We start from the raw sequence: 26170 nt of genomic DNA, 5'->3' as shown, positions 1-26170 counted from the left end.
TTGCCCATCCCTCCTGTTTGCAGGCAGGCTGGCCGGCTTTGTACCCCACCTCCTCCGTTCACACATGTACACACACAGCCTCAGTGGTTACCTCTGTCACTTTTAATGGAGACATAAGTGAGTGAGCAGCCTCCACAGGCTATATTCCCAGGCCTCCCACCCACCCTGACCTTTGGCCAAGAAGCTCCTGCTTCAGTGTGAGGTGGACAAGGAGGGAGCCTGGGTCCATAGTGACAGATTATTGCTGACCTCTTCAGTGTGAGGAAAAAGGCCACAAGACCCTGGTGGGGGCCAGCCCTGAGTGCTCCTCTCCCAAGTGTAAGGCAGGGAGGGGAAAGTAAGTGTCCAGCCCTTCCAGGCCCCGAGCTCTGCTCTGGAGCGGCAGAGGGCGGTGAGGCCACATCCCTGGGGCTGGCCGGGAGAAGTGGGGGAGGAACGGAAGCAGTGGTCCCTGTGTACCAGCTGTGGGGAGCAGAGGGCCTGTCCCCCAGCTCAGTCCTGATCACATGAGCTCTGGTCACAGGTGTAGCTGGGGAGGACAATGACAGATGCTGCCCAAGGTGCAGTCCTGAGGCACTTAGGTGGGCGCCCAGCTAGGCCATGTTTCTCAGTTGGCCTTGACTTTGGCAGTACCTGGAGCTCCGTTTTGCTGAAGTACACGGGGCAGCCGCTTGCCTTTGGTGTAAGATTGATACCAGAAATTGGAGAAGAGCACGAAGAAGATGGTGCCGTACATCCAGATGAGGTGGATGATGACTGGGTACTGGTAGTTACAGCTGGGCATGAAGTAGTACTGGGAGATGTGCAGCGAGACCAGGACAAACTGGATCTAGGACAGAGCAAGGCAAGGAAGGGTCAGAGGGAACAGTGAGAGGACTGGAGGGAAGGGGTAGAGAAAGAACTCTGAGTGGGGAGGAATGGGGGCAGAGGAGGTAGGCTGGATAAAGGTAGGGTCCAGACCAGGAATGCTGGGATGGTTATAGATCAGGCCCAGGCCCCTCACCAGCTGGATGGCTGTCATGTGCTTTTTCCACCAAAGGTAGGGCTGAGCCACAGGGCCAAGGGCAGACAATCCATAGTACAGGTACATGACCACGTGCACAGAGGAGTTGATCATGGCGTGGAAAGAGCCCATTCCTCCTGTGAATGGACAATGGACAGGGTCAGGAGAGTCCGGCCTCATTCCCAGTGGTCATCCCTCCTCCCTCAGTGGCCTTCACCACTCACCTGGGGCAATTTTTACCCCCCACCACCAGCTCCAAGGAAGCACTGAGTGGTGGAAAACATGTAGGAAGGTCACCTGTCCATCTTTTTTCCGGAGAATAAAGATGATCTGAGAGAAGAGTCAGGAAAGGGGTTTCAGTGCCAGGGCCTCTCAATCCTTTCTCCCCCCAAGTTCTCGTATCTCCTGTAATGACTCACCGTGTCTATCAGCTCAATGAACTTGGAGAAGAGGAACAGCCAGGCCACTCGAACCATCTGCAAGAAGTCAGAGCAGCCTTAGGACCCCCAAGAGTCTCCCCAGCTGGTCCATGAGCACTGGTCACACCCAAACTGCTCCTAGTCCCATGCTGCCAAGGCAGGATCTGGCCCCTGTCCCTACTTACCCTCAGTGCCTCCGGGTTGTTGGAAAAGTCCACTGGGTCACAGCGCCAGGTGTATGTACTCAGCCAGCCAGACATCAGGAACTACGAAGGGGTGTAGGTTAGATCACTAGACTTCCCTCCCCTCTCCCAATCTCTTCCCTTATCTAGATAAAGAAATGGATCTGAGCCTGTCTGGAAAATAGAAGACGTGCTCTGGCCCTCAGGCCCGCCCCTTATCGTGCCAGCAAGCATTAAAGCCTAGGCATCCCAGGGGCCCACCTCGTAGACAATGTAGAGCGAAAATGCCACCAGTGAGAAGTTGTAGACAATCATGAAGCCGCGGAGCTGGAAGGGCTTCCGATTGGCCATGATGCGAGGCCCAAGTGAAAGAACGAAGTACACATAGGTCAGGAGGATGGAGGTCATTAGCAGGGGGGACCCCATCAGAGGGTAGCCCTGGATCCGAGGATCTGTGAATAAGGGTCAAAGGAGTCAGGAAGGGTCACAGGGTCCAAGGGTCCCTACCAGGTTTGCAGACATGAGGTCAGGTCACAAAGGGTCAGGGGTTGGTAGGGACTCTCCATTAGGAGACAGCCTAGATCCAAGGATCTCAGGGTGGGATGGAGGAAGGGCTGGTGGACAGCATCTTACCTGCATGCTTCATCATCTCCTGGTACAAGTTCACAACAGCCTCCATCCTGGCTAAGGACTCTGGCGAGGTATGGAGGATGAGTGTCAGACTGGGCCGACTGCATTCTCCCTCCCCTAACTTCACCCCTGACCCACAGACAGGACACAGACCAGACGGGACAGCACCCCACACCTCACAGAACAGCGAGAAGAAGGAATTGCTAGGGACTGGGGACGAGGGGTAGGAGGAGGCCGTTTGGCAGGGGCATCTGCTTCCTGTACATCCTGCCTGCCTGGGAAGGGCTGTTCCGCCCTTCCTCTCCACACCTTACTCTCCTCTCCTCACTCTCTGGTCCTCTCCAGGGATTTAACTTCCTGACCTCCCCTCCCTTCTTCTTCCACGAGAACTCTCAGTTTCTGGAGTCCTTCCAGAAAGTCTTAACCCTCACCAACAGAGAACTCATCTCCAGAATGAGCCATCTCTCCCTTCCTCACCAAAGTCTCTCACATCTCCATCTCTCAGCTCTGGGTCTTTCTTCTCTCCAGGGACCCTCCCCTTCAACCTCTTCTGTCCCACTTCAGGATGCTCACCTCCCGGGATGGTCCCTGCTGTCCCCTCCTCCTCTCCCTGTCAAGACACCCCCTCAGCTCTCCTCTGTCCTCCTGGGCTCTCACCTCCAGCCTCTCCTCTCATCTGTCTCCGGTGCACTCCTCTCGCCCTTCCTCTGCAGGAGCCTGGCTCTTTGAGGCTCCTGCCCTGGCAGCTCCACCTGTCTGACTAGATCTGGCAGCAGTCCCGCCCTTCACCCGCCCCCGCTGGACTGAGCACACGGGGTGGAGGGTGGGTCCAGGCCACAGGTCAGTGCCTGGAGGACCCACCAGGATTGAGAAAGCCAAGTAAAGCCCAAGACTCAACACCCACCCACCCTGGACCAGTCAGATGAGCTAAGGTTCTAGGTTTTGAGCCAGAAACATCCCAGGACTCCATCCCCAGCCTTAGTCTTGGCCCAAAGAGAACTGCTGAAAACCCACACCCAGCATCCTCTCTTAAGCTAGCCAGAAATTCTCAGTTTGCCCTACTTCAGAATGGGTATGATCACCCTTCTCTCCCAGGGAGGGGCAGGGAAGCTAGTGGCATGTGAGGAGATGGGAAGTGGGAGAGGTCTCAGGCATCCTCCCCTCCCTCAGGGAGGGGTCCTCATGAGCTTGGCCCTCTGGCCCTCTGGCCCTCTTCCCCTCAGAGCCCAAAAGGAATGTCGGGGGAGGGCTCACAGGGACACAAAAGCCTTCGCCCAGATGGAGGAGAGCCTGGGACTCAGAGGCAGTCCCAGAGGGACAAGGCATTCCCCAAACAGCCAGGGCAGCAAATGCTCTGCAAGCTGCCTGCCCTCAAGTCAGCCAGGTTCCCTCTACCCGGAGAACCACCTGTGCAGGGACGAAGTGAAGAACACACCTGACACGGCCACGGAGGCTGCACCTGCGCCCCTCGCACACACAGCTCCCAGATGCTCCCCCAACCTCCATGTTGACCCACGACTGCCCTACCATGGTCAGGCCCCTAGGCCTCCTGTACATACATCTCCTGTTACACGGCTCTCCCCAGCTCCCAACGACAACTCACCAGTGGCTAGTATACCCAGGCACACACAGAGTCCACATACCTCCCGCTGGAAAAACTGCCCTCCTCTGACACACCACCCGGACAAGTCTCCGTGGACTTTGACATGCATGGTTTCTAACACTCAGGCCTACTCCTAACTGCGTTCACACTGGCAAACACCCACACCCACACTCACAAACACTCCTTTACAGGTCCCGCATTACCATGTGCAAATGCTTACACTCACACGGCGGGTCCATACGCAGGTTTCCTCACATGTATGTGAGTCACTGGTAAATGCAGTCACACAAACTCCCACAGCCCACCTGCAGGTGAATGAACCCAACCACAAGTTTTGCAGACACACACCTGCCCTGGGTCATGCAGCAGGACAGATCTCTTTTCACTGATAGCAGTTGTCATTCATTCATTCACGGTCAGATCTTTGTTGGTCGTTTATTCTGGGGTAGGGCTCACCCGAGGCATGTGCTCCCACACTCGATTCCTCCCTGACCATGTGAGTTCGCCAGCTACTTATCTCCTGGTCTCTCCAGCTACCATCCCCAAGTTCACCTCCCCCCACAAGCACCACACACACATCCTGGAGATCAGGGTTGGCTCAAGGCTTCTGGAAAGAACCTCTCCCCAAGTTTGAGGAGAATCTGGGTGTGTTACAGGTAGGGAAACAGTGTGGTCCTTGCTTCCTTTAAGATGGATGGAAGGGAAAAGGAGACAGGCAAAGGAAGGGGGAGGTGGGGGTGGAGAAAGGAGCCAAGGGGAAGGAGGAGTAGGAGGCACATAGGGGCTAGACCAGGAGGTGGTGGAGAAAAGCCTAGGTTTAAGCAAATGGGGGCCAGGCGGGAGGGAGGTTGCTGGGGAGGCCCAGCCCCAGAGAGCTAGGACCTCCCACCCACTCTCCCCAGGATCAGCCTCGCCCACAGCCTGGGCAGGGCAGGGCAGGGCCGGGTCAGGCGGGCCAGCGGGGCAGGGGCCCCGGCACGTGGCGAGCCCGCCCTGGAAGGTCCAGACTCACCAGTGGGGGCCAGGCGGGCAGTCGTGGAGGGCTCAGAGGGAGCAGGGCCAGAGAAGAGTCCCCGGGGCCAGCCTGCCTGCCACTTCCTCATCTGCTGAGCCGACTTTCTGTCACCAGAGGAGGAGGGGGCGGGCCGGGTTGGGGGGCGCCTGCTGATTGGGCCGCGGGCGGAGGCAGGAGGGGCCGTCCAGCCCAGGCTCTGAGGCCTGAGGGGCGGGGGCAGGGGCGGGCCGCCAGATGCCCTGGCAGGAAGCACGCCCAGCCCAGGCTCCCCACCCTTTCCCTCCGCATCGCAGCCCGCCTGGTCAGCTCGCGCGGCCTCGCCTCCGCCCGCCAGAGTTGCACCCTGCGTCTTCCTGACGTTCCGCCCCTGGAAGGCCTCATTCTGGGCCTCCGGGGGTTAATCCACCAACACGACCCATACAGCTTCTGTTGGTGGCCGGCCCACGCAGCCTAGGAACCTGGGAAATGTTCCAGGGCTCGGCCCTTCCCTCAAAGAGCTCCCTCTCTAGAGGGTGGGACGGGAGGGGTGGGCTGGAGGCAGCCTGCGAGAGCCGCCAACTAGGTGAGGCTGGGAGGTCTCAGCCCCAGGGAGCAGTTGCGGAGGGAAGCCTTCCCTACGAGCCTGTAAACTTGGATGAGACTAGCATTAGGAGTTGCTGGGAGGATTTTGTGGAGTGGAGATGAGAGAATACAACTAGCCTGGAGCAGAAGTTAGTGAATCACCAGCTACACTGGCCTTCCAGGTAGTGAAAGGAAAGAGGGAAGTGAAGCCAACTGTGGCTGAAGGTAGGAGGTCTTGAACGCCAAATGGGGCAGTTCGATTTATTTTGGAAGCAGAGGGGAAACAGTGAAGGGTTTTCAGGAGGCTATAGTCAGGCCTGTATTATCTAATACTCTTCACATATTTATCAACATCCTACCACGTGTAAGATGGAGTTGATTGCTGGTGACACATCAATGAACAAGGCACATGCTGTCCTTGCATGGGGTTTACTGTCTGGTCAAATCACTTCATTCTGGCAGCCAGTGTGATGAGAGTACTGGAGGGAGACCAGATAAGAGAGCACCCCGACCTAAGAAGGTTTGGAAACTGATGGGACTGGAGGAGCAGACGCTGGAGATTTCCCTGAGACAGCTGGACCCTCACTGTATACTTCACTGTCTATCTGGCTTCCTGCACTCTCCACTCCCTGTTGCACACAATCACCAACTAGACTGAACTATAGCCGGTGAGGACTAGGTTTTAGCAAAATGAAATCTGTATCTCCAGCAGCTCCTAGAACAGTGCTTTGCATAGAGTGATCCAGTAAATGCTTACAGGATTATATGATGTACATGTGGAATTCAGAAGGGGTGGTGGCTTGGGACAAGCAATGTGCTTGTTAATGGTGGGATGTCGCTATGTGGAAGTTTAGTCTTAGAGTTAAGAGGTCAGCACCAAAGTACAGCCATGATCTAAACTATTAGTGCCTACCCTAGAAGGGAAATGGCCAAAGAATTCAACCATTCAAAAGGCTCAAACTTCTTAGCGCTGTACATTAAGGCCGACCTGATCTGGCCCTCAGCCTCCCATTCTACCTGTGCTGCTCTCCTGGGCCACATCCTATGCTTGAACTGTTTCCCAAGGATATCAGCCTCCCCTCCACCCTCCAAGCCTTGTTCCCTAACTCAACACAAGGACCAAGCAGCTCTCCCAAGCAACAAATCACTCCCTTACTTTGCTCCCACAATCTTACTGCAATGCAATTATCTGTATTCCTCCCCTCTCCTAACTATAAGTTCCTCTCAGCAGGACCCATTTTTAGTCATCTGTCTCTAGCATCTGTCCCAATGTCTGGCTCATCTGACCCTCCACGATGTTTGCTGAGTGAATATTAGAGTGAATAACACAATGTAAGAAAGACAAGAGAGATCCAGGGACCCAGAGTCAAGAACGGAAGACAGTAAGAATTCAAAAGCCTTTCTACTTCCCTTGGGGTGGCAGTATCCGTTGAGTCAATAAATGTTTACTGAAAGCCTCATGTGTTCCAGGTATACTTGAAGTGGCTTTGGGGACACACCTGACTCCAAAGACCTGAATTTAAATCTTCTGGTTAGTACCTGTAGGACTTTATGTAAATGGCTGACCTCCAGAAAATGGGAACAACAACAGTACCTGTCTCACAGGATTGTTGTGAAGATGAAAGATGACCCAGGTAGATTGCTCAGCATGTTTCATCTCAACATTTCACAGACAAGGGGGGAAGCAAGAAGGCATATACCTGTAACATAGATTCATGAGCATCCATTTAACAAATATTTCCTAAATGTTTACTGTGTGCAAAGCACTGTTCTGAGAGCACTATTCTGAAGCTTTTGGATGAACCCCAACTAGCAACAAAAAAAAGCAGATTACTATAAATGATGAAACAGTCCCAGAGGTCAAACATAGTAGAGATAGGGAACTTCAACTACCCGTTAGTTCCCTGGACCACACTGGTAAGTGACCAGAGCAGGCCCTCAGTAAAGGCCCACTGACTACATGAATGCACGTGCCCAAAGATTCACTTCCTTCAGTTCTTGTCCTAGTCTTGGGAGAAAGCGTCTTCAAATATCTGATACAGATCACTTACCCAGGACCTACCAAATGGCATCTCCATGGCCCTGGGGTCCCTGCAAAACACTCAGTCTAGAGGAGGAGACAGACATATAAATTAACAATTATAGTAGCATGTGGTGAGTATTCCACAGATAAACCGGGAGGGTTATGAGAGCACTGGGTGGGGCACCTTACCCCAGGGTGGGGGTTAGTTCTTGAAGACGTCACAGAAATGACACCAAAGCTGAGCTTTGAAGGACACTTTCTAGAAAGCAGGGAAACGTTCTCCAGGCAGAGGGAAGCATGTGTGTGAAGGTACAGAAAGAAGCGGTGTGGCAGGTGTGGGGAGACCTACATAGTTGGTGTGACCGCAGCTCAGAGGGCATGTAGGTAAGGGGGAAATGTCGGCAGGAGCCGGTTATGAAGAGCCCTGCGGGCCTTGGTAAGAAGTGTGGGCTTAATTGTTTATCTTTTTCAGCCCTAGCTACATACTAGAGTCACCTGGGGAGCTTTTAAAATATCAATGCCTGGCTCTCACCTCCAGACTGATTCTAATGGTGGTTTTTAATGGGAAGAGGCTTGAGCGTGTTTATGTGCTGTGTGGAAGACAATGAGATTCAGTGTACACATGGGGAGATTAGCCTTTGGCTCAAGAGAACACCTCACAGACTGAAATATATGGAAAAGAAAGGTGCATTTGTCAATGGACTGGGAGGAAGAGGGACCGTTTGGGACCTGCAGGGAAGCTAGGTAGAAGGCCTTGGAGGTAAGATGGTTCACTCTTATGTCCCTCTACCAGGGGCAGGCTGAGAAACTGAAGGGGTCCAGGAACTCAGTCTTGATAAGGATAAAGGCCAGGGATGCGTCTAGGTAGGGAAGAATATCCAGCCCAGTAGATAAAATTCCCCCTTCTTCATGGAGCCTTCCTGACTAATGGGAAGTGAGGCGACAACTTCTACTGTGTCCCACCCTCTCTGACTCACACCGTACTCATGGCTCTCTGAGAGGCCCTTCTCTGTCCTCTTTCCCCAGAAGATAAACCACTGATTTACCTTCTCCAAGGGTTGTTTGAAAACCATCATCTGTATGAGCTCTAACAACTCTATTCCTGTGATTATTTGAGGCTTTATTTGTTTCAGCAGAAAAGTTCAAGGGCAACGGGATCGAAGAAGCAGGGAAACAAATGGGAAAAGGTATACATGGACGTGCATGAGTGGGTGAGGGAGGGAGCAGTGGAGCAGTGGAGGGAACGGGGCATGGGAGACGCAGGGGAACTGGCCAAGAACAACAGGCACTGAGGGTCCAGGCTGAGAGACAACAGGAGTGGCAGGTAGAAATGGAAGCAGCCTCCTGGGGCCTGGGTCAAGCTTCTCCCTTCCCCAACCTGTAAAGGACAAAGGGCACTTCTTCCACAGTACCCACACAGAGGAGCTGAGGGGAGGGCTGGGTCCATGAGGACAGAGGAGTAAAGACGAGGGTGAAGGGTTTGTCAGTTAATCATTCTGCATGTCCCTGGGCCTGAGTCACTGAGTGAGTGTCCTCTGCCTAAGGCTGGGACCTTGGCAGAAGGAACTGGGGCTGGAAAGACATCCAGCCAGCAGAAGGGAGAGACTGCATGCTCTCATCCTGTCATCTGGACTCCTGAGAGGTCAGGGACAAGGTCTGATCCGTCAGTAGCTAGCCCAAGCCAACACCCTAGGGGTATCATTCTGTGTTCTCTGAACTGAAGAAAGTCAGGTAGGGGGAGAGGGCTGTGACAGAATGTGCCAGAAGAGCTCTGGAGAGAGAAAAGGGAAGGCTTTTGGCCAGGGACAAACCAGGGGAGGTTATTGAGATGGAGGAAAGGGAGTCAGCGAGATCTGGAAGATGTGTGAGAAGGCCCAAAAGGGGAAAAGAGGAAACACAGCTCACTATTCAATCCCTTCTCTGGCAAGCCTGGGGCCAGCTGCTTCCCGTGTGCTCTGACGGTTCAGTCCTGGAAGGTAAGTACTATTATCACTGCTTAACAGAAGAAAGAACTGGAATCAGAAAGGGTGAAGGATTTTCTCAAGGTCACACAGCAAGTAAGGGGGAAGCAGCATAGGTGTCCCAGGCTGAGGAAAAAGTGTGGACCAAGAGATGGATGGAGAAAGCACTGCAAGTGATTCTGTTTGGCTGAAGGATATGGTGAATGAAAGGTCTTCATATGCTCAAAGGTTAAAAAGTAGGTGGGCCTCAAATCATGAAATGTTTTGAATGAAAGAATGAGTTTTGTTTGTATCTTAAAAATCCCTGATGATTTTTAAGAAAGGGGCTGGCATGATCCCCGTTGTTATTTACAAAGAAAAACCTGGTGACAGGTGTATTACAAGAGGAAAGCAGAGGAAGAGAGACTCGGGGGAGACCAGCTCAGAGGCACAGGTGTGACATGGTGAAGGCCCAACCTGGAGCAATGGGGTGAGAAGGAAGAAGAGCACACAGAGCAGAGAGAGGGCTCAGAATGGACAGCAAGGTTGTCAAGCTGGGTAACTCTAGTGGAGCAGGATGGAGGAAGTGAGTGTGGTTTGGGACACCCCGAGTTTGAGGGAAGCGGACACATTCTGCAAACATTCTGAAACACAGTACTGTAAGTTTAGGAGAAAGGACAGGGCTCAGGGGGCAAAAAGAATCTGACGATTCCTTGTAGAGACAAAACTACACGAAGTGGACTGTAGTAGCTCTAGGTCTGGTCGTACTCAGACGCTTTCCCATCCCCCTGCTTTCATTGCCTTTAAGGAATTCCTGCCTCATTCCATTGGCCTTTTGATCATGATGTTCTCCCTACATCCCCCAGTCCAAGCTCTCAATGGCACAGAATCCAAGCAAGAATAATCAGAGTTCTTCTACAAGATGAGCTATACTGCGGGAGCATGGAGAAACGTGGAGATAGAGGGGCTAGACAACACTGGAGCCCCTGAGCCCACCTGGAGCCAGTCACCCTTCAACTCTCCATCCACATAGCCCAAACCTGGTGGGGGTCCCATCTTTTGGTTGTCAATTAAGCTAGTTGAATTGTAATGTGTGGCAGTCAAAACCATGTGATAAAAATGATACTGCTCAGGAGAGAGAAGGGGAAAGGAGACTAGTATTAGCATTTCAGTGCTGACTATATGCCTGGAGGGCCTTATTTGCCCTTCAAAGAGGCTTGGACTTTATCTTGCAGAAAATTATGAGCTATTTAGAGGTTTAAATTTAATTTCAAATATGCTCTGTGGAAGGAACCTTTTAGAGGTTGGTGCTACAATCCCATTTTACAGAGGTGGAAACTGAGGCTCTTGGAAGTGAAGTAACTTGCTTAAGGTCACACAATGGATAAGCATCCAGGTCAGGTGTATTTAAGAATGGTCAAGTGTACAGGGGAAGACATGGAAAAGATTTCACAGGAGTGGGTACCACTGGAGGGATGAACTGTTCACTAGGTGAACAAGGGGGTTGGAGCAGGAGCCCAGACCAAGTAAGCAAGACAGAGGAGGAAAGAACGCACCACAACTGCACAGAGAGACCTCTGAGGGGGTGAAAGGTCCCCCCTTTAGACAGGATGCAGGCAGACTGTGGAACTGAGTCTAGCCGGTGTGGACAGGGAACAGATATGGTTTAGAAGGGATGAAAGGAATATTTCTGGTAAGGGAGCTTGTCATCTGGTCTCAAATCAAAATCACACATTTTGAGAGCCCAAACTGGTCTTTAAGAGAAGAGTGTAGGTGACAACTAAGTGGGAGAAAGGAAATTCACAAAACTATATTTGAAAGTGACTTATCACATCAGGAAAGCCAGTGTAAGAATGTTCCAGCGCCTGCTCTGCACTAGGTGCTAAGGAGACCCCAAGGGGGATGAAACATGCACACAGGGTCTCTCCTGAGGCCAAGCTCCTGAGACAAACCATAGTTGTAAGCACAGATGAGCTGCAGGGGGAGGAAGAGTTACCTCTTCAGAGAGGTTCTGGTCAATCATTGATTTAAGCAACAATTACTGACAGCAGAGTTCGAGACACTCCCCTGAAGACAGCTTATATTTACTGAGCTTCTGCTATTATCAAGCACACTATTCTGAGCACTGTGTATGTATTTATGTATTTAAACTTCACAACAACCCTATGAAATAGCCACTATTATTATCATCCCCAGAAATAAGGAAACTGAGGCACAGAGAGATAAACCAACTTGCCTAAGGCCACAAAGCTAGTAGGTGGCACAGCTAGGATTTGAATCCAAGCGGTCTAGCATTAGAAACTGTTCCTTTAACTAAAAATGCTACATTATACTCTCTCCGAAGTCAGCCAAATCATAACAGTAACAATAATAGTAGCAGCTACCATTTATAGTGTTTATGGTGGGCCAGATGCCAGAGAATGCCAAACATGCAAGTTTCTTGCCAAAGATCAGACAGCTCTCAGATGGAAGAACTGGGATCCAAACCCTGACAGTTCAGGGTGCTTGAACTTGGGGGACAATAAAGAGCAGCAGGAGCTAGAATAAGTTTGTTCAAGGTACAAATGTGGAGCATAAAAGTGGGGGTCACTGACCTCACCTGGTGGGAGTGGCACTGATCTGTTGACAGACTGGGCTGTTGGGAAGCTTCACAGAGGAGTGACTTGTGAGCTGAATTTTGAAAGATGATTGGATATTCATCACATAGAACAATGGGGAAAAGTGTTCCGTGCAGAGGGAACAGTGGGAATAAAGGAATGGAGGCTGAAGAGTCTGTTACATTCAGGAAACTTCAAGCAGTTTGTACAGCTTGGGAATAGAGTGGGTGGTGGGACAAACGAGAAAGTAAGTCAGGAGAAGTCAGGGGGCTAGATGACAGAATCTTACTTGCCTTTCTGGGAAATTTAAGCTGTTTTTCAAGCTTTTCCACTGAAGTAAATGTACAAAAAAAGGGGGGCGGGGAGGAGAAAGAGAAGAAAGAAATATCCTTAGGGAATCTAGCAGCTTGGTAAGAAGCCCTTCAGACTAGTAGGAATTCTTTGAAGCCTATTTTCTCTAAATGCACACATGATAATTTTGCATTCTGTTTAAATTACTTACCCTTGAGTCAAGTGGGCATTTTAGGATGATTTTTATCTTGTGACTTTCAGTATGCCTGGCACACTGCCCCTACCAACCTACCGGGTATGTGGACCCCAGTTTGACAAACACGGGGAGGAAACTAACAAAAGGATTTTTATCAAGGGAGTAATGTGATCAGAACTGCAGTTCAAAAAGATCTATCTGGCAGTCATATGGAAGATGAGTTGAAGTGGGTAAGACGGGGCACAGGGAATCTGAACAATACTTTGAGGGTGAGAGGCCCAGGGTCTGCACTGCAGGGCAGGATGTATGGGTACCACTGGAGAGACAGAATTGACAGGATTTAGTATTTGATTTGGTGCTGTGAGACTGGGACACAGAAGGGGGGAAGAGTTTAGGATGGCTTCCATAGACCTGGCTTGGGTCAACACTGGATACTAGAAAAGAAATGGATTTGGAGGGAAAGATGATTGGATTTGGACATTCAGAACCTGAGGTACTTGTGGATCATATGGGCAGAGATAGCCAATAGGCATCTGCAGCTCAGGAAAGAGGTCTGGGTTGAAAATAAAACTTGAGTCATGTACATAAAGGTGGTGGTCAGAGAGATGGCAGGTAGAATAAGAAAAGAGAGTCCTGGAGGATAACAATATTCAAGAAGCAGGCAGAGGGACAGAAGGCCAAAAGCTGCAGAGAAGAAATGGTTAGAGACATAGGAGCTAGTGAAGAGAAAGAGGTAAAAAGTAATGGTCAGCTGTTAAATGCCATGAAGATACAGTAAGATAAGGATTGAAAAAGTCAGGACTTAGCCATCAGGTCAACGGTAACCTGTGACAGGGCAGTTCAGAGGAATGGGGGAAGTGGGGCTGAAGAGTGAAGAGGGGGTGTAGAAGAAGACAGTGATGGTAGGCTTTTATTCAAGAGAGTGGCTGTGAGTCAGTGAGTGGGGACGTGGGGTCAAGAAGGATTAACATGGAAGGACACTAACCAGAGCCATGAAAGTGGGTGCAGCCCAGAGAAACTAGTAAAAAGAACGAGGATGGGCGAGAGAAGATGAAGAATCAAAATGACCGGAAATGAGTGAGATTCAGGTGAGAGCCAGGAAGGCAGTGGCACTCCAGGCTGAGGGTAAGCAGGAAGGGGAGCAGCCCAGGGCCCTGTGAATTTGATTCAGTAGGGGAGGTTATCATCACATAGAAAAGCATAATTTACTGTTTTCACTGGAGGAGTCTCTCCAGTACATGACTCTTGCCCAGAGAGAGAGGGATGCCTGAGAGTGGGATGGTGACTTCTGACATTTAATGCATGTATCTCGGTAACCTACCAACTCTTTGATGAATTTTCACTAAAGAACTAGTGAAAGCTAGAAGACGATTTCAGGGAAGTGGTCTAGAGGGATGTCAGTATTTTAAGCTGTAGGTGACAGAAAGGGAACTTTAGGAAGAGTCTACAGGGGTTCAAGGGATTTGGGGGCTGATCTTGGAAAAATCTGGCCTGTAGTAACATAGTCATGCAATGAGGAAAACAAAAAATGCCCAGGGACAAACAGGCTTGAGAATCATTGCCAGAGACTTAAAAGCTAGGAAGGATTGCTGGGATCACCCAGGTGAGAAAACTGTGGCCCAGGGAAGTCAGGGGCCTTGTCCATGATGTTCTTGGGGAAGCGGCCATGTCCAAATGGTAGGTGACTTCTTGAGAGCATGAGAACTCATCAAGAAACCACAACAGAGATCCAGGATCTGCCTCAGCAACACACAGGAGCTCCAGAACAAAAGGGAGGGAAATTAAAGGGAAGAAGAGAGGAAGTCTATCCTGTGGGCCAAAACACATGCTGAAGTAATGGGTGCCATGGCCCTGTCAGCAGGTTGGAGAGCTCGCTTTCTGTTCCAATTAGAAAGCCGCATCTGCAGGGTGGCAAATCCTTTCCAAGTGTTAGCCTCTGTGTGTTTAAGGCTGTCAGGCCAGAGCCATATTGAGCCTCCAGAGGCTGGTATGGTGAACCCTCAGGACTGGATCAAAAAGGGACCACCGCCCCTGGCCCATTGCTAAACTTCAGTAGGCTATCCCCACAAATCTGGAATAGACAGAAGAAAATGTACATCCCTTAGTAGTTTCTCTGGACAGTAATCAGGAGTTGACCTAGGGTGGGCGTTTGGAAGGATTCAGCCTCCGTCCTGCCTGGTGCTGGGATCAGCTCACACACGGCTCCTGTGTCCACAAGGCACAGAGAATACATTGTCCATAAGGAGGATTATTCTGTACAAGAAGCTCAAACAAAGGGAGAGGTTGTTTCCAGCTGCCTGGGGGAGGTGAGAAGGGGGTGGGAAAAGGGACCAGCCTTGCACTAGGGCATTCCTGCAGAGTTCAGCTCCTTCCCTTCAACAGCAGGACGGGAGGTAGGGACTATACCCCTCCAGCTCAGTCCTAGTGCCAGGACTGATTGTGGAGTTAGGAGCACTTAGCTACAAGCTATCTACTTGGCTGTTTCCCAAGAAACTACAAGGTTAAGTGAAGTGACCCAGCTAGGTAGGACAGCAATAGATACCAGGAGGGAAAGAGAATGGGGTGATTGGAGCAATGAGCAAAAGGAAGACTTAACAATGACAGAGTCCCAGCCTTGGGGCAGAGCTGAAGAGGGAGAAGTCCTAGCAATGAGTGTCATGCAAATACTGATGCAGTAAGCTTCCGCCTTCAGCAGGGTGACCTCTGTGCTATAACGTGAAGTTTCACAGCTGCCGCTTTCTCCATCCTAGACACACACCTGGGACACAATGGCTTAATCTGTCTCCAGAGGCCCCAAGAGTAGGAGAAGGCACAGGCCCCAGGCAAAAAGAGACACCAGAGACTGAGCAACACTACCAGAGTGGAACAAGAGACCCATCTTTTGCCAGTCTTAAATCTGAGCAAGGAAGCAGGTCAATGTCCTCTTCTTGAAGGGAAACTATCTCTATATTCCATCCTTTGGGAATGAGTGTGTTACGGGTGGGAGATATTCTCCATTGAGGCATTTACTGGGTTGTGTGGGCCCCAAAGTTGGTGATGCTACCTAGGTTTACGTATTCCAGACAACCTGGGGTTAGCGGGTTGGAAATGAGAGCATGTGCTCCCAGAGTAAAGAATATAGAGATGTAATTGCCTGTGGAGTAAGGAATGCTTGCTTGCGGGCACAAGATGTAGGTGGGGTCCTGCATATGTTCCTGTTGGGGCAGGAAGACATTTTCACTCTGGGAAGACAAGGAATCTATTTCAATTAGTACTTTGGGGCTGAAGTCAGTATTAGCTGGGGCAACAAAGAAACTCAGGGTTGGTTTCAATAGGTTCAAAAAGTTTTCAAAAAGCTTTCCATAGGAAGGAATCTTTTGGTGGAATAAAGGACAGGAGTCACTGAAAGATGCTCCAGGGGTTTTAGAGAAGTGCACCTTGAACTCTACCTAATATGAGACTTAGAGGTGACACTTCCAGTGGGGAGGGAAGATAAGGAACACCTGAATGGGCTGGCGGACCAGTAACGTAGCACTGCTGAAGTAGCGGAAAGGTCTGACATTGCCTCAGAGCCAATGACAGAATTTCCATGCCCTTGCATACTGTGGTCAGTGAGCTGTGTGGATACTATTTCTTGTCTTGACGGAACAGGAATGGATGTGACATCTGTGACCACTTTTCCAGTCCTTTGCTGCCACAGCCTGGCAGGATTCTGCCTGACACTGAACAAATGCCAAAGTACTGGTGTGTGACAGAAAAGAATTGAAAAAAGGCAGCTGGAAGGTATAAGCAGTCCTTCCTATTACCTCTCAGGACTTTTAGATCATAGCTAATCAAAGAACACTTTTTATGGAGAACAAATTAGAATTGCCCTGCAGCAACCTTGAAAGTCTCTGACATATAGTCTCCAATTCCTGCATAGCTCTCTCAGTTTATTTGCTGTCAGATAACCCTGACACAGCAGCCATCAACTGACATAACTTTATTCAGAGAACCCTTGGGCCCACTTCTGCTGACTCAACCCCTGCCCTGGCTCACAAAGAAGTGCTAAGAAAGGCAGCTTAGGCTGGAGACCCAAGCCCACTTTGCTCTCCAGCTTTATAAATGCAGGCAAAGGTCCTGATGGCTGCCGCCTCCTACCATCCACCTGGCCCTTATTGGAGCCACAGGCTTAGTGGACTGAGGAAAGCCATTCTGCCTGGAGCCAAGGAACCAGGCACACTGTGAAGATAATGCAACCTTGATGAAAGATGGTGTGAAATACTATTCCCCTCTCCCTCCAAAATAAGAAAATGAGTCTGGGGGACAAGGGGCTTTTTCATGTTCTAAGAAAAACCCTTTCTCATACAGTCCTGCCTGGTAGAGCCACTTCCTGAGAAAGCCCCCACCCACTGGGCCTTCCGTATCTTCCTTCATGAGTGTTTGGTGGGGTAAAGGATAGAGCACTTTGTGACAGTATCTCAGATAAGAGCTAAACTGGCTTTTCCGAGGATGGAGAGCAGAGCAGGCCTGAGCTTCACCAGAGCTGCAAGTGGGCGGTCTGTCCCAGCCCAGAAGCGTCATCACCTGCAGCTTGAAGAGATGGCCAGGATGGAACCTGGGCAGGAAGGCCTGTGGAGGTAGTAGGCCCCTAAGGACACAGAGGCTGTCACAGTTCTGGCAGCACAAAATAAGCACAGGCTTTCAAACAGAGCTGAGTGGTCCATGATCTTGTGTCCATCAACTCACCACAGACATGAAGCTGTATCAGATCAGGCTAAGTTCTGGATTGAGGAGGGCGGAGGGGAGAAGTGGCTGTAGAAACTCTCATTTATTAAATACCCATTATTTCATAGACCATGCTAAGTGTTTTACATTCATTTTCTTATTTTAATCCTCACAACAACCCTATGAGGTAGGTATTTTCATCATTTATAAACAAGAAAACAGGCTCAGAAAAATTAGGTCACTTGCCCAAGATCACACCACTAGTCAGCAGTGGAGATGGGACTTGTCTGTTGCTGAAAGCCCATGTTCTTTTTATTGTACCCATCTAGGTCAGCTCTTGGCAAAAGGCAATTTCACTGCCCAACTCTGCAAAGAGCACCTGGGCGTGGAGGTTGCCAGCCACACTCACCGCTGGTAGGGATGCATTGAAGCCGACTTGATGTTGGTTTTTATTCCACTTGGCATTTTCCCTAAAAGGAACATGAAGGAAGACACCTGAAGCACAGTAAGACTTTGACAGTAAATCAGAAATGTGATCTGTCACATTCTCTACCATCTCAGAATCTCTGTGGCATCTGACCCTGAGCGGCAAGGCTCAGAGGTATGGCTCCTCACCCAGCCCTTCCCTGAAGGTGTCTAGGAGGAGGAATTAGGGGAGGGATCAGAACACACCCCGGCAGTCTCCTGGTAAAAGAGAGCTAAACCTGTGTGACCACCATTTAATGTCACAGGTAAAAGAGTGCTATGTTCTCTTATTTTAATTGTTCCTTTGCCTAGACAGCCTGGAAGAAAATATCTCTTCTAGCTACTTGCATCTGAACTCCTCCAAATTTTTCTTATAATTACTAAAAGTGAACAGGAAAGACACGATACAGAGAAAAGAATACATGTAGAACTGGGAAACTTGCCTGCTTGTCAGTTCCCAATGTACCTACCCAGGGGTCCTAATTAAGGCCTAACCACGCGTTTCTCTAAGATAAGACACTGACAACACATCTAATGTCCAGAGTAAATGGCACAGAAGGGCAGTTGAGACAGATCTGAAATGGGCTGGGAGGTGAGAGCAGTTTCTGCTAATCAAAGTTCTTTCCACATTGTCTGGTGCCTGTTAACAGCCTCTAATGAGATTTTTACTCCTAAAATTTTTTTCTGGGTCACAGTCCAAGGGAGAAAAGGAGAATATCTCCAGTTCTGGGGATGCTGGGAGCCCAGGTAACCCAGCTCATTCCCACTTCCTGCTCAAGGTCTGCCACCATGCCAAGCCATGTCACCTTACCTGGTTGACCTGCTTGGGCCATCTGCACCCCACTCAGCATTGGCTGCTGCTGGCTTGGAGCGCCTGCCATCTGCACCGGCTGTAATCCTGAAGCTCCTGCAAGGATTGTCCCAGCTCCTGGCTGGCCTGGCTGGCCAGGACCACTGCTGCCTGAAGGCCTCCAATTAGATAGCCCCTTCCCAAAGGCAACAGCTGCCACTAAGGCATTGGTGTCTGCTGGGTTAAAGGTCTGCTTGTTCGGTCGGAGACCTGAAGAAAAAGGTAAGTGAGGACCCTGAGGTGTGCCTCCAGCGCTGGACTCAACTAAGCAGCAAAGACCAGTATGAGTACCAGGGCTTGGAGTTCTGACCACCAGCATCTAGACTCCTTGGCAGCCCAGAGGAAGAGCCAGAGGAGCCCCATGACTATCTTAGAATTCTCCTTTCTCACTTTGCCCATTTTTCCCACCTGCCCCAGAGCTGGCCTTAAATACAAAAGGCTGACAGCATGGATGCGTACCCTTTCCTGAGCAGCTCATCCTATGTCCTCACTTCACTGCTACCAAAACCACCCTTTCTATTCCAGTGATTTTATCCCTCTTTCCTTCTCTACTTTGTCACCAATCCCTCCATACCTCCACTCTCTGATTCTCTTTCCTCTTTGCTGATTTTCTCCAGAAGGTTTGAGCACATTTTATTCAAGCTCTGAATCTGCTTCTGTAACACACATACATTTGTGCAGAGTTTAGGACAAGCAAGACATGATTACAGGAAATTTCTTCCTTGTATTCTTCCGGGGACAACTTAGGTATAAACAACTGTGCATTCCTACCACACAGGATTGGTAATGCCTAGCTTCTCATGATAAAGCTTGAGGGTGGGGTCAGCAGGGCAGTGATTCGATCCAACCTGAGCTGCATCAGCACCAATGCGGGCAGCATCTGTTGTCAGCTGCTTCTCTTGCTCTTCAACCTCAGGGTCAGGCTTGGTTCTCAGATGGTCAGGAACCACCTCATGGCTGAAAACAGGTACTCGTCCTTCAGTCTGCCGCTGTAACACACAGATTTTATTGATTCTACTATGCACTCCAAGAAGACTCAATCTGGCCTATTATGTACATAGTTCCTTCCACAGACACACAGTGCTTCTTCAGGGAAAACACAACCTATGACTTACAACATCTGCCTTCTTAGGACACTTCACTTCTTTCACTTCTGTCTTCTCATATCCTTATCTCTACCAGACCTAGGGGCAAACCTCTCTCTGCCACATTTTAATCAAAGACTGAAATAGAAAAAGTCACAAAAGAACATACTTTTTGCTTGAGACAGGTGTTGGAGGAGAAAGGTCTTTGCCTCAGGTACATATGCCTCAGGTTAATTCAGCACTTTTTGGGAGTAGCTCCCTAGATTCCAGAGGACCAAAACCAAGGCCTCCAAAATGCAGCCCTCACTTTTTACTGCCACCCTCTACTGTATGAGAGCCAACCAACAACTGTGCTCTAGGTCCTCATCCAAGAACTTCATTTTCCAAGTTGTATCTCTCTCCCTCTCTTACCATGAGATCTTCGTCTCGGTCTGGGGACAACACCAGAGGGATGATGACCTGGTTACGGAACAGTGGTGTCTTCTCATGCTTCAAGACCTTGTTCAGAGTGTTCAACTGTCCAGACAGCAAGGCAAAACTGTCCAGGACAGAGGGCCTGGTGGTGGTAAGAAGATGTCAGAATATTCCCAGTTAAGTAGCCTCAAAGGGGTCCTTCAGACTAGGAATACCCAGACTCACCCTCAAAAGATTCATAGCCCTACGGCTGGTCTGGGTGGGAACTAGACTGGCTCACATGGATTATAGGGTTAGGAAAGAGGGACATATTTGCAGTTTCTGACACAGATGGAGAAAAAAGGGAGTTTGTTATAGTAGTCCCCCCTTATCCACAGTTTCACCTTCCATGGTTTCAGTTACCCATGGTCAACCATGGCCCAAGAATATTAAATGGCAAATTCCAGAAGTAGACAATTCGTAAGTTTTAAATTGAGTGCCATTCTGAATAACATGATGAAATCTTGTTTTGTCCCACTCTGTCCCACCTGGGATGTTAATCATCCCTTTGTCCAGCATACCCATGCTGTATATACTACACACCTAGTTAGTATAGGAAAAAACCATGGTATATACAGTATAAGGTTTGGTACTATCGTGGTTTCAGGTATCCACTGGGGGTCTTGGAACTTATCCCTCACAGATAAAGGGGGACTACTGTATTTGAATGGGATGAGAACAGTGGCAAAATAGGAACCATGGCCACGCTGTTATCACTAAAAATTCAGAAACTAGGTAAAAGCCTCTTTTCCAGCCTGGAAATATGATTCATACTTCCAAAGTAGGTAGGACCTAAAAGACACAGCAACACGCATGGCAAGAGATCCAGTATGAATACTGTAGTGGGAGGACCTCCTCTCTGAGAAGCCAAAAGCCAGAAATAACCTGGCTTGAGAAACTGGGCATTTCTCTACTTCCTTATAATGGAGGCCCAGAGCCAACTGTAGTGTCAAATATTGGGAAACCCAGCTCTTTCTAAATCACAAGATGTTTCCAAACAGATAAGTTGTTACATCATTGGAGATGTCCTATCCACCAGGTGGCGAGGCCCCTCCACCCATGGAGCCCTCCCCAGCTTGCCCTGGCAACCCTTACCAGGTCAGCCGGTCATACTCGTTCTCCAGTTTGTAAATAAAACTCCCCAGGGAGTTCTTCAGATCAGCCACTTGACTCAGCAGTGCATCTAATGATGCTTCAAGCTGCTTCTCCTCCCTCTGCATCAATATGAATAGGTTGGTTACTCAGTGACACATACAGAGGAAGGCTGAAAAGCCAAGGCGACAGTGTGCAACCCCAGTCAAATAACATGGGATCTCACTGGCACAGGGAGAGCCAGATTGTTTTCTATCTTTGGTATTTGGGTTACAAACGGCATCAACCCTTAGACCTTCCCACCCATTCATCTGACCTCAATTCCTCCTACCTACTGAATCTTTTCTCTTGTCACCTCCTAATCCATGCCTGGTCTTTCTCTGTATCAGGTACACTCTATTCTGAGAAATTTTCACCAGACCTAAGCACCTGTGGTTTATTATCTTTTGTGCACCTCTGCCACATACGTATCCCGACTTTCTCTGTCCTAGAAACTACCTTGTGAACCCGGCTGTTCTTGCCAATGACACTATCTCTGGAAAAATCTACCTACACGTGAAGGTTCCGCTGAATACCTGCCACTCCCCGCCCCTTCGTTTACCCTCAACATTCAATGTTTCAACCTCCTCCTTGCTGAACTAATCTGCACTCATTTTATCTCTGTGCCAATATTTCTATGCCCTTTTCAAGATTAGTCAACCTATAAATATTTACTGACACACTACCAAGTGCAAGAAACTAAATGACAAATGAAAAAGCAAAAAAAAAAAAAAAAAAAAAAGCACATGCCCCTAACTACTAGACAAACAATTTGATAGGCTGGAGGTAGGGGGTGTGTGCAAAGCATTTTCTTTCCATCTATGGCCTACAGTTTTATTTCGTTTCTTCATCCTTAACACTATTCAGCACAGGCTAGGAAGAATGAAGCAAAATTGTCTTGCAAACTCGCCGATGTGCAGGACAGGAGCCTTGATCCTGGATTCCACCCACGGCTTCGGATTACATTAGTTTGGCCATCGCGGTCCCACAGTTTCTTCCACCCTGGGGCTTCTCTCCAATTACAGATCCCCTGATCTGTCTGCATCCAACAGCGGCCATCCAACAGCCTAGGCCGGGGCCTGAGTCAGTGCGCCACTTTCTTGACCCATCTTCCTTGGGCTGCATCTTAACCTTCCCAAACTGCAACCTGATCCTTTCCCACACCCTAGCAAATCAGAGCGGCCTCCTCCCTCCCGACTTAGCCCTAGCCGCTGTCTCAGTCTCCTATTAGCCGGGCTCCACCCCCATCTCTCATCGGCGCCGCGCTGTCTCCAGTAGGCCTCGCCCCCATCGCGCGTCTCCTTATCCGTCAGCCGCCGGCTGTGCCCTCTTCGCCCAGCCCCAACTCCTCTCTTTTCGGTCAGCCCACCTTCTGTCCCGTTACCAGAGACTGGTTAGCAGTCACCAGCGCCAACCTGATCCTCACCTGCATTGCGGCGGCATTAGCGACGTCAACTACTTCCTCTTCCGGTTTCCAAGATAGCCAATCAGAAAGCTCAGGTCTCAGCCCTCCCACTCGCTTCCGGTTCCTTCTGGGAGCGAGGAACCCGGGTCAGGGGTCACCAGCGGAACAGCTTCTCTGGCCCGGGCCGGCGCAGGAGGGCTGTGTGATGGCCTCGGAGCGCCCGGAGCCAGAGGTGAGGGGCGGGCGGGCGCAGCGCTGGGCCCCGAGATCAGAGGGGGAGGGTCCGGCGGCCGGGCGCGGCCGAGGCCTCCTCCGGGTCCGGGGGCGGCCCGGCCAGCCCCGAAGGCCCGACAATTGCATCTCCTCACCCCGGGGTCCGCGCGTTTCTCTGGGGGCTAGAGGAGAAACTCGTCACTCATTTTGTTTGCTGAAATTTCATCCACGTCGCTGACTCTAGGGCTCTCGGCTTCTTTGACCTCATAATGATATTAACAAAATCTATATCATGATTTTCTGTTGCAGTTTCAGTGCAACACGGCTTTTTAGACATACTTCGCCGGTTTCTGCATTTCTTCAAACATTCGAATGCCAGAAACAGCATGAATTAATTTAGTTCTAGTTCTCATGCCTTTGGAAAGCAGCTTCGGTTTCGTGACTTCGGTTTCAAACAATTGGCTCGGAGTAAAACTTCTTTCCAATAATATTGGAGCTGCCATGTAGCTCTCTGCCACTTTGGGCGAGTCTTGACTTCCCAGATCCTGTTTCCTTCTTCATAAAATATCTATCTTATGGTGTATTGTGAGGATCCCATGTTCTAAATCAGAAAATGCATATGAAGTATCCATTAGGTGCTAAGGACCATGCAAGGAACTTACATATATTGTGTTACTCAAACTTACTCAAGTTAGGTAGCAATATCCACTCTTATTTACAGAAAAGCTGAAAAGTGAGAGAAATTAAGTACCTTACCAAAGTGCTGCTGTCAGCTGAGCAGCAGAGTTTTGGAGTTAGAAGACTGGAATGTAAAATCTCAGATTTGGAAAGAACAGTGTCACTAGGAGAGGTGCACAGAAATGCAAGAGAATATATGAGTAGGTGGGAAGGGTGAGATGTGTATAATGACACAAGTCGTCGTTACTTATTGAATGCCTACTGTGTGCTACATACCATCTTAGCACTTTACCAACATCAATTAATTCTCTCAACCCTACCAAATAGACAGTATTATCATCCCCCTTTTTGAGTTGAGGAAGCTGAGGCACAGAGATACTAAGAGTAACAAAGTTACACAGCTATTAAGTAGTAGAGCCAGGACTCCAAAACAGGTGGTCTGCTGCAGATCTTGTGTTCTTAGCCATAGTGTTTGCAGTGTAAATAATAAAGGAGCCACCAGATGGTAAATCTCCGGTTCCTTGGGATTTGGTGTAGTAAGACTCAGAATTAAATGTGGTTTTAGGAAGCTATCCCATTTAAAAGAACCAGACGTGTTCACAGTGGTGGTGGAGTATCCCATTCATCAGAAGTGTCAATACCGAGATAAACCTATGAAGGAATTTAGAGTATGTTTTGTTACAGATTAAAATGAGAAGAAATGGAGGGATGTTGTGGTGAAATACAACATACCTTTTAGGCAGATAGTCTGAAACAGCATTGTCCAATAGAAATCTAATGCAAGCCGTATGTGTAAGTTTTCTAGCAGCCACATTTAAAAAGGTAAGAAGAAACAGGTAAAATTAATTTTAATAATATGTTTTATTTAACCCCATATTTCCAAAATACTTCAACATGTAAGAAATATTACAAATTATAAGATATTTAACATTCTTTTTTTGGTACCAAGTCTTTAAAACCCAGAGTGTATTTTACATTTACAGCATATCTCACTTTGTTTTTGGTATCCTTTTTTATTTTAGTCTTTTTTCTTTTTAAGCAATTCTTTTTTTATTTTTTGAAGGGGAGGTAATTAGGAATTAGGTTTATTTATTTATTTAATGGAGGTACTGGGGATTGAACTCAGGACCTCATGCATGCTATGCACATGCTCTACCACTGAGCTATACCATCCCCCACTCAGCACATCTCACTATGGACTAGCAACATCTCAAAGGCTCGGTAGCCCCGTATGGTAGTGGCTACTATATTAAACAGAGCAAACCTAAAGTAACTTGGAGTCAAGACACATACTCCTGGAAGTGTCACTTGGCCAAAAGTTCATTTGTTTAGTTCTTGATTTACATTTCTGGAAATTTTATCTCAGAAGATACAGGGAGTGAAGAGTTCCGCCCCTGGGGAGAAAAGTGACTGACTGTTAGAGGTTATTGCAATCCCAAGAGAGAAAGACTGGGCATAGTTGGATTTAAGAAGTCATTAATTCCTCAGATACTTAAGTTATTTCATGCATGCTGCTATGGACTCAGAATTGTGCTAAGTATCAGGGTGGACACGGAGCAGTGTCAGACACATCCCCTATTTTAATAGCATGAACAAACATTGAATTATGGTAATAAGTGCCTCAGAGGAAAAGTAGAGTGAGCGGGTGTTTAGCAGGTGTTCTTAACCTACCTTGTTAAGTGGTGGGGTGAGGGGTGGATCAGAAAGCCTTCTCACGAGTAGAAGGTGGCTGTGAGAAGAGGCAGAGTGTATTACAGGCAGGGGGAGTAGTGAAAATCCAGAGGTGAGAAGGAGCTCAGAGCTGTCAAGGAGCTGAGAGGAAACAGCTGCTAGTGTGGGCGCAGTGACAGTGGGCATCGCTAACATGGAGTGCCCTAAGTATCATCTAATACTCAAAAAATCCCCATGAAATAGGTACTGTTACTATCCCTGTTTCACAGATGAAGAAACGAAGGCTCAGAGAGTTGAAGTAACTTCACCGGGGCCTTATACTAACAAGTGGCAGAACCAGTGTTTGATCCTAGGCGCTCGAGCTCAGGGGGAGATGGGTGAGAGATAAGGCTGGCAAAGATGATTCAGGTTGAAGCCACGCTCAGGGGTCAGGACTTGGACATAAGTGCAGTGGTCCAGGGGGGGTGGTTGGAAACTGCATTGTTTGGTGGGACTCTGTTATCAGAAAATAGCACAGGGGTTGGGAGAGGCTCCAAAAATAATTTATACCTTAGCCACCAAGGGACAGGAGCAACAAACAACAAATTAATGAGACGGACAATGTTCCTTCATCCTGGTATACAGGGTATGCAGCACAGTGCCTGGTGATGTTTTATTCATCTTGTTATCAATGGTATGTAGGCCTCAATCAATGTTCCAAAGAATGATAGGCTTCCTCTATCATTGACCTAACTCTCCTGATGAATTACAACAACATCCTTATGAAGCAGATATTATCTATGTGTTATCGATGGAAAAACTGAGACCTGGGAAAACTAACTTCTCCAAGTTTACCTGGATAGCAAGAATTAGAACCAGATTTGAGTCCAGGTCTCTGACTTCAAAGCCCTGCTTTCTCTTTGCCAGACCACTCCAAAGCACTTCAGACCCAGGAGGATTAAGTATTAGGGACTATGAGGGTGGGTGCTGTGAGAGCACAACTCATTCAGGAATTCTCAAGCAGTAAAGTGGAGGAATCACTTGGGGGAGCTTGTTAAATGTAGATTCCTGAGCCCTCAACTCCTATTCAGTTG

The 26170-nt window shown here is 49.0% G+C and overlaps 3 protein-coding genes across 8 annotated transcripts in view; 1 reads left to right on the top strand and 2 right to left on the bottom strand.

The window, feature by feature from the left end:
- Positions 1-87: 87 nt before the first annotated feature.
- On the bottom strand, positions 88-7090 carry ELOVL1 (ELOVL fatty acid elongase 1). 4 transcript variants are annotated; one of them, XM_064493666.1, is made up of 8 exons: positions 7008-7090; positions 2238-2297; positions 1866-2056; positions 1608-1688; positions 1423-1479; positions 1228-1333; positions 1004-1140; positions 88-829 (listed from the first exon to the last, which is right to left on the bottom strand). In XM_064493666.1, the coding sequence occupies exons 2-8, from the start codon at positions 2281-2283 to the stop codon at positions 608-610; spliced, it is 840 nt and encodes a 279-aa protein (XP_064349736.1). In that variant the 5' UTR covers positions 2284-2297; positions 7008-7090; the 3' UTR covers positions 88-607. The 4 variants fall into 4 exon arrangements, with proteins under 4 accessions (XP_064349736.1, XP_031320842.1, XP_064349737.1 ...); XM_031464982.2 differs by lacking the exon at positions 7008-7090 and adding an exon at positions 4850-4956; XM_064493667.1 differs by lacking the exon at positions 7008-7090 and adding an exon at positions 4186-4782.
- Positions 7008-22570, bottom strand: MED8 (mediator complex subunit 8). Of its 2 annotated transcripts, XM_064493668.1 has the most exons (8): positions 21095-21219; positions 19958-20102; positions 19310-19450; positions 19036-19117; positions 18423-18671; positions 17556-17616; positions 7465-7520; positions 7008-7113 (listed from the first exon to the last, which is right to left on the bottom strand). In XM_064493668.1, exons 1-7 carry the CDS (start codon positions 21217-21219, stop codon positions 7472-7474), a joined length of 852 nt encoding a protein of 283 aa, XP_064349738.1. In that variant the 3' UTR covers positions 7008-7113; positions 7465-7471. The 2 variants fall into 2 exon arrangements, with proteins under 2 accessions (XP_064349738.1, XP_031320845.1); XM_031464985.2 differs by lacking the exons at positions 7008-7113; positions 7465-7520 and adding an exon at positions 22500-22570 and having other exon boundaries at positions 17231-17616; positions 21095-21213.
- A 90-nt stretch (positions 22571-22660) lies between these two features.
- Positions 22661-26170, top strand: part of SZT2 (SZT2 subunit of KICSTOR complex) — a 49349-nt gene continuing 45839 nt past the window's right edge. For both annotated transcript variants that reach the window (XM_031464965.2, XM_064493659.1), the window contains exon 1: positions 22661-22767. In XM_031464965.2, coding sequence (XP_031320825.2) covers positions 22741-22767 — 27 coding nt within the window. In that variant the 5' untranslated portion in view covers positions 22661-22740. The remainder of the gene's footprint in view (positions 22768-26170) is intronic.

Source organism: Camelus dromedarius, chromosome 14 (assembly GCF_036321535.1).
Source record: "Camelus dromedarius isolate mCamDro1 chromosome 14, mCamDro1.pat, whole genome shotgun sequence".
Lineage (NCBI taxonomy): Eukaryota > Metazoa > Chordata > Mammalia > Artiodactyla > Camelidae > Camelus > Camelus dromedarius.
This window is presented reverse-complemented; position numbering and strand designations above follow the sequence as displayed.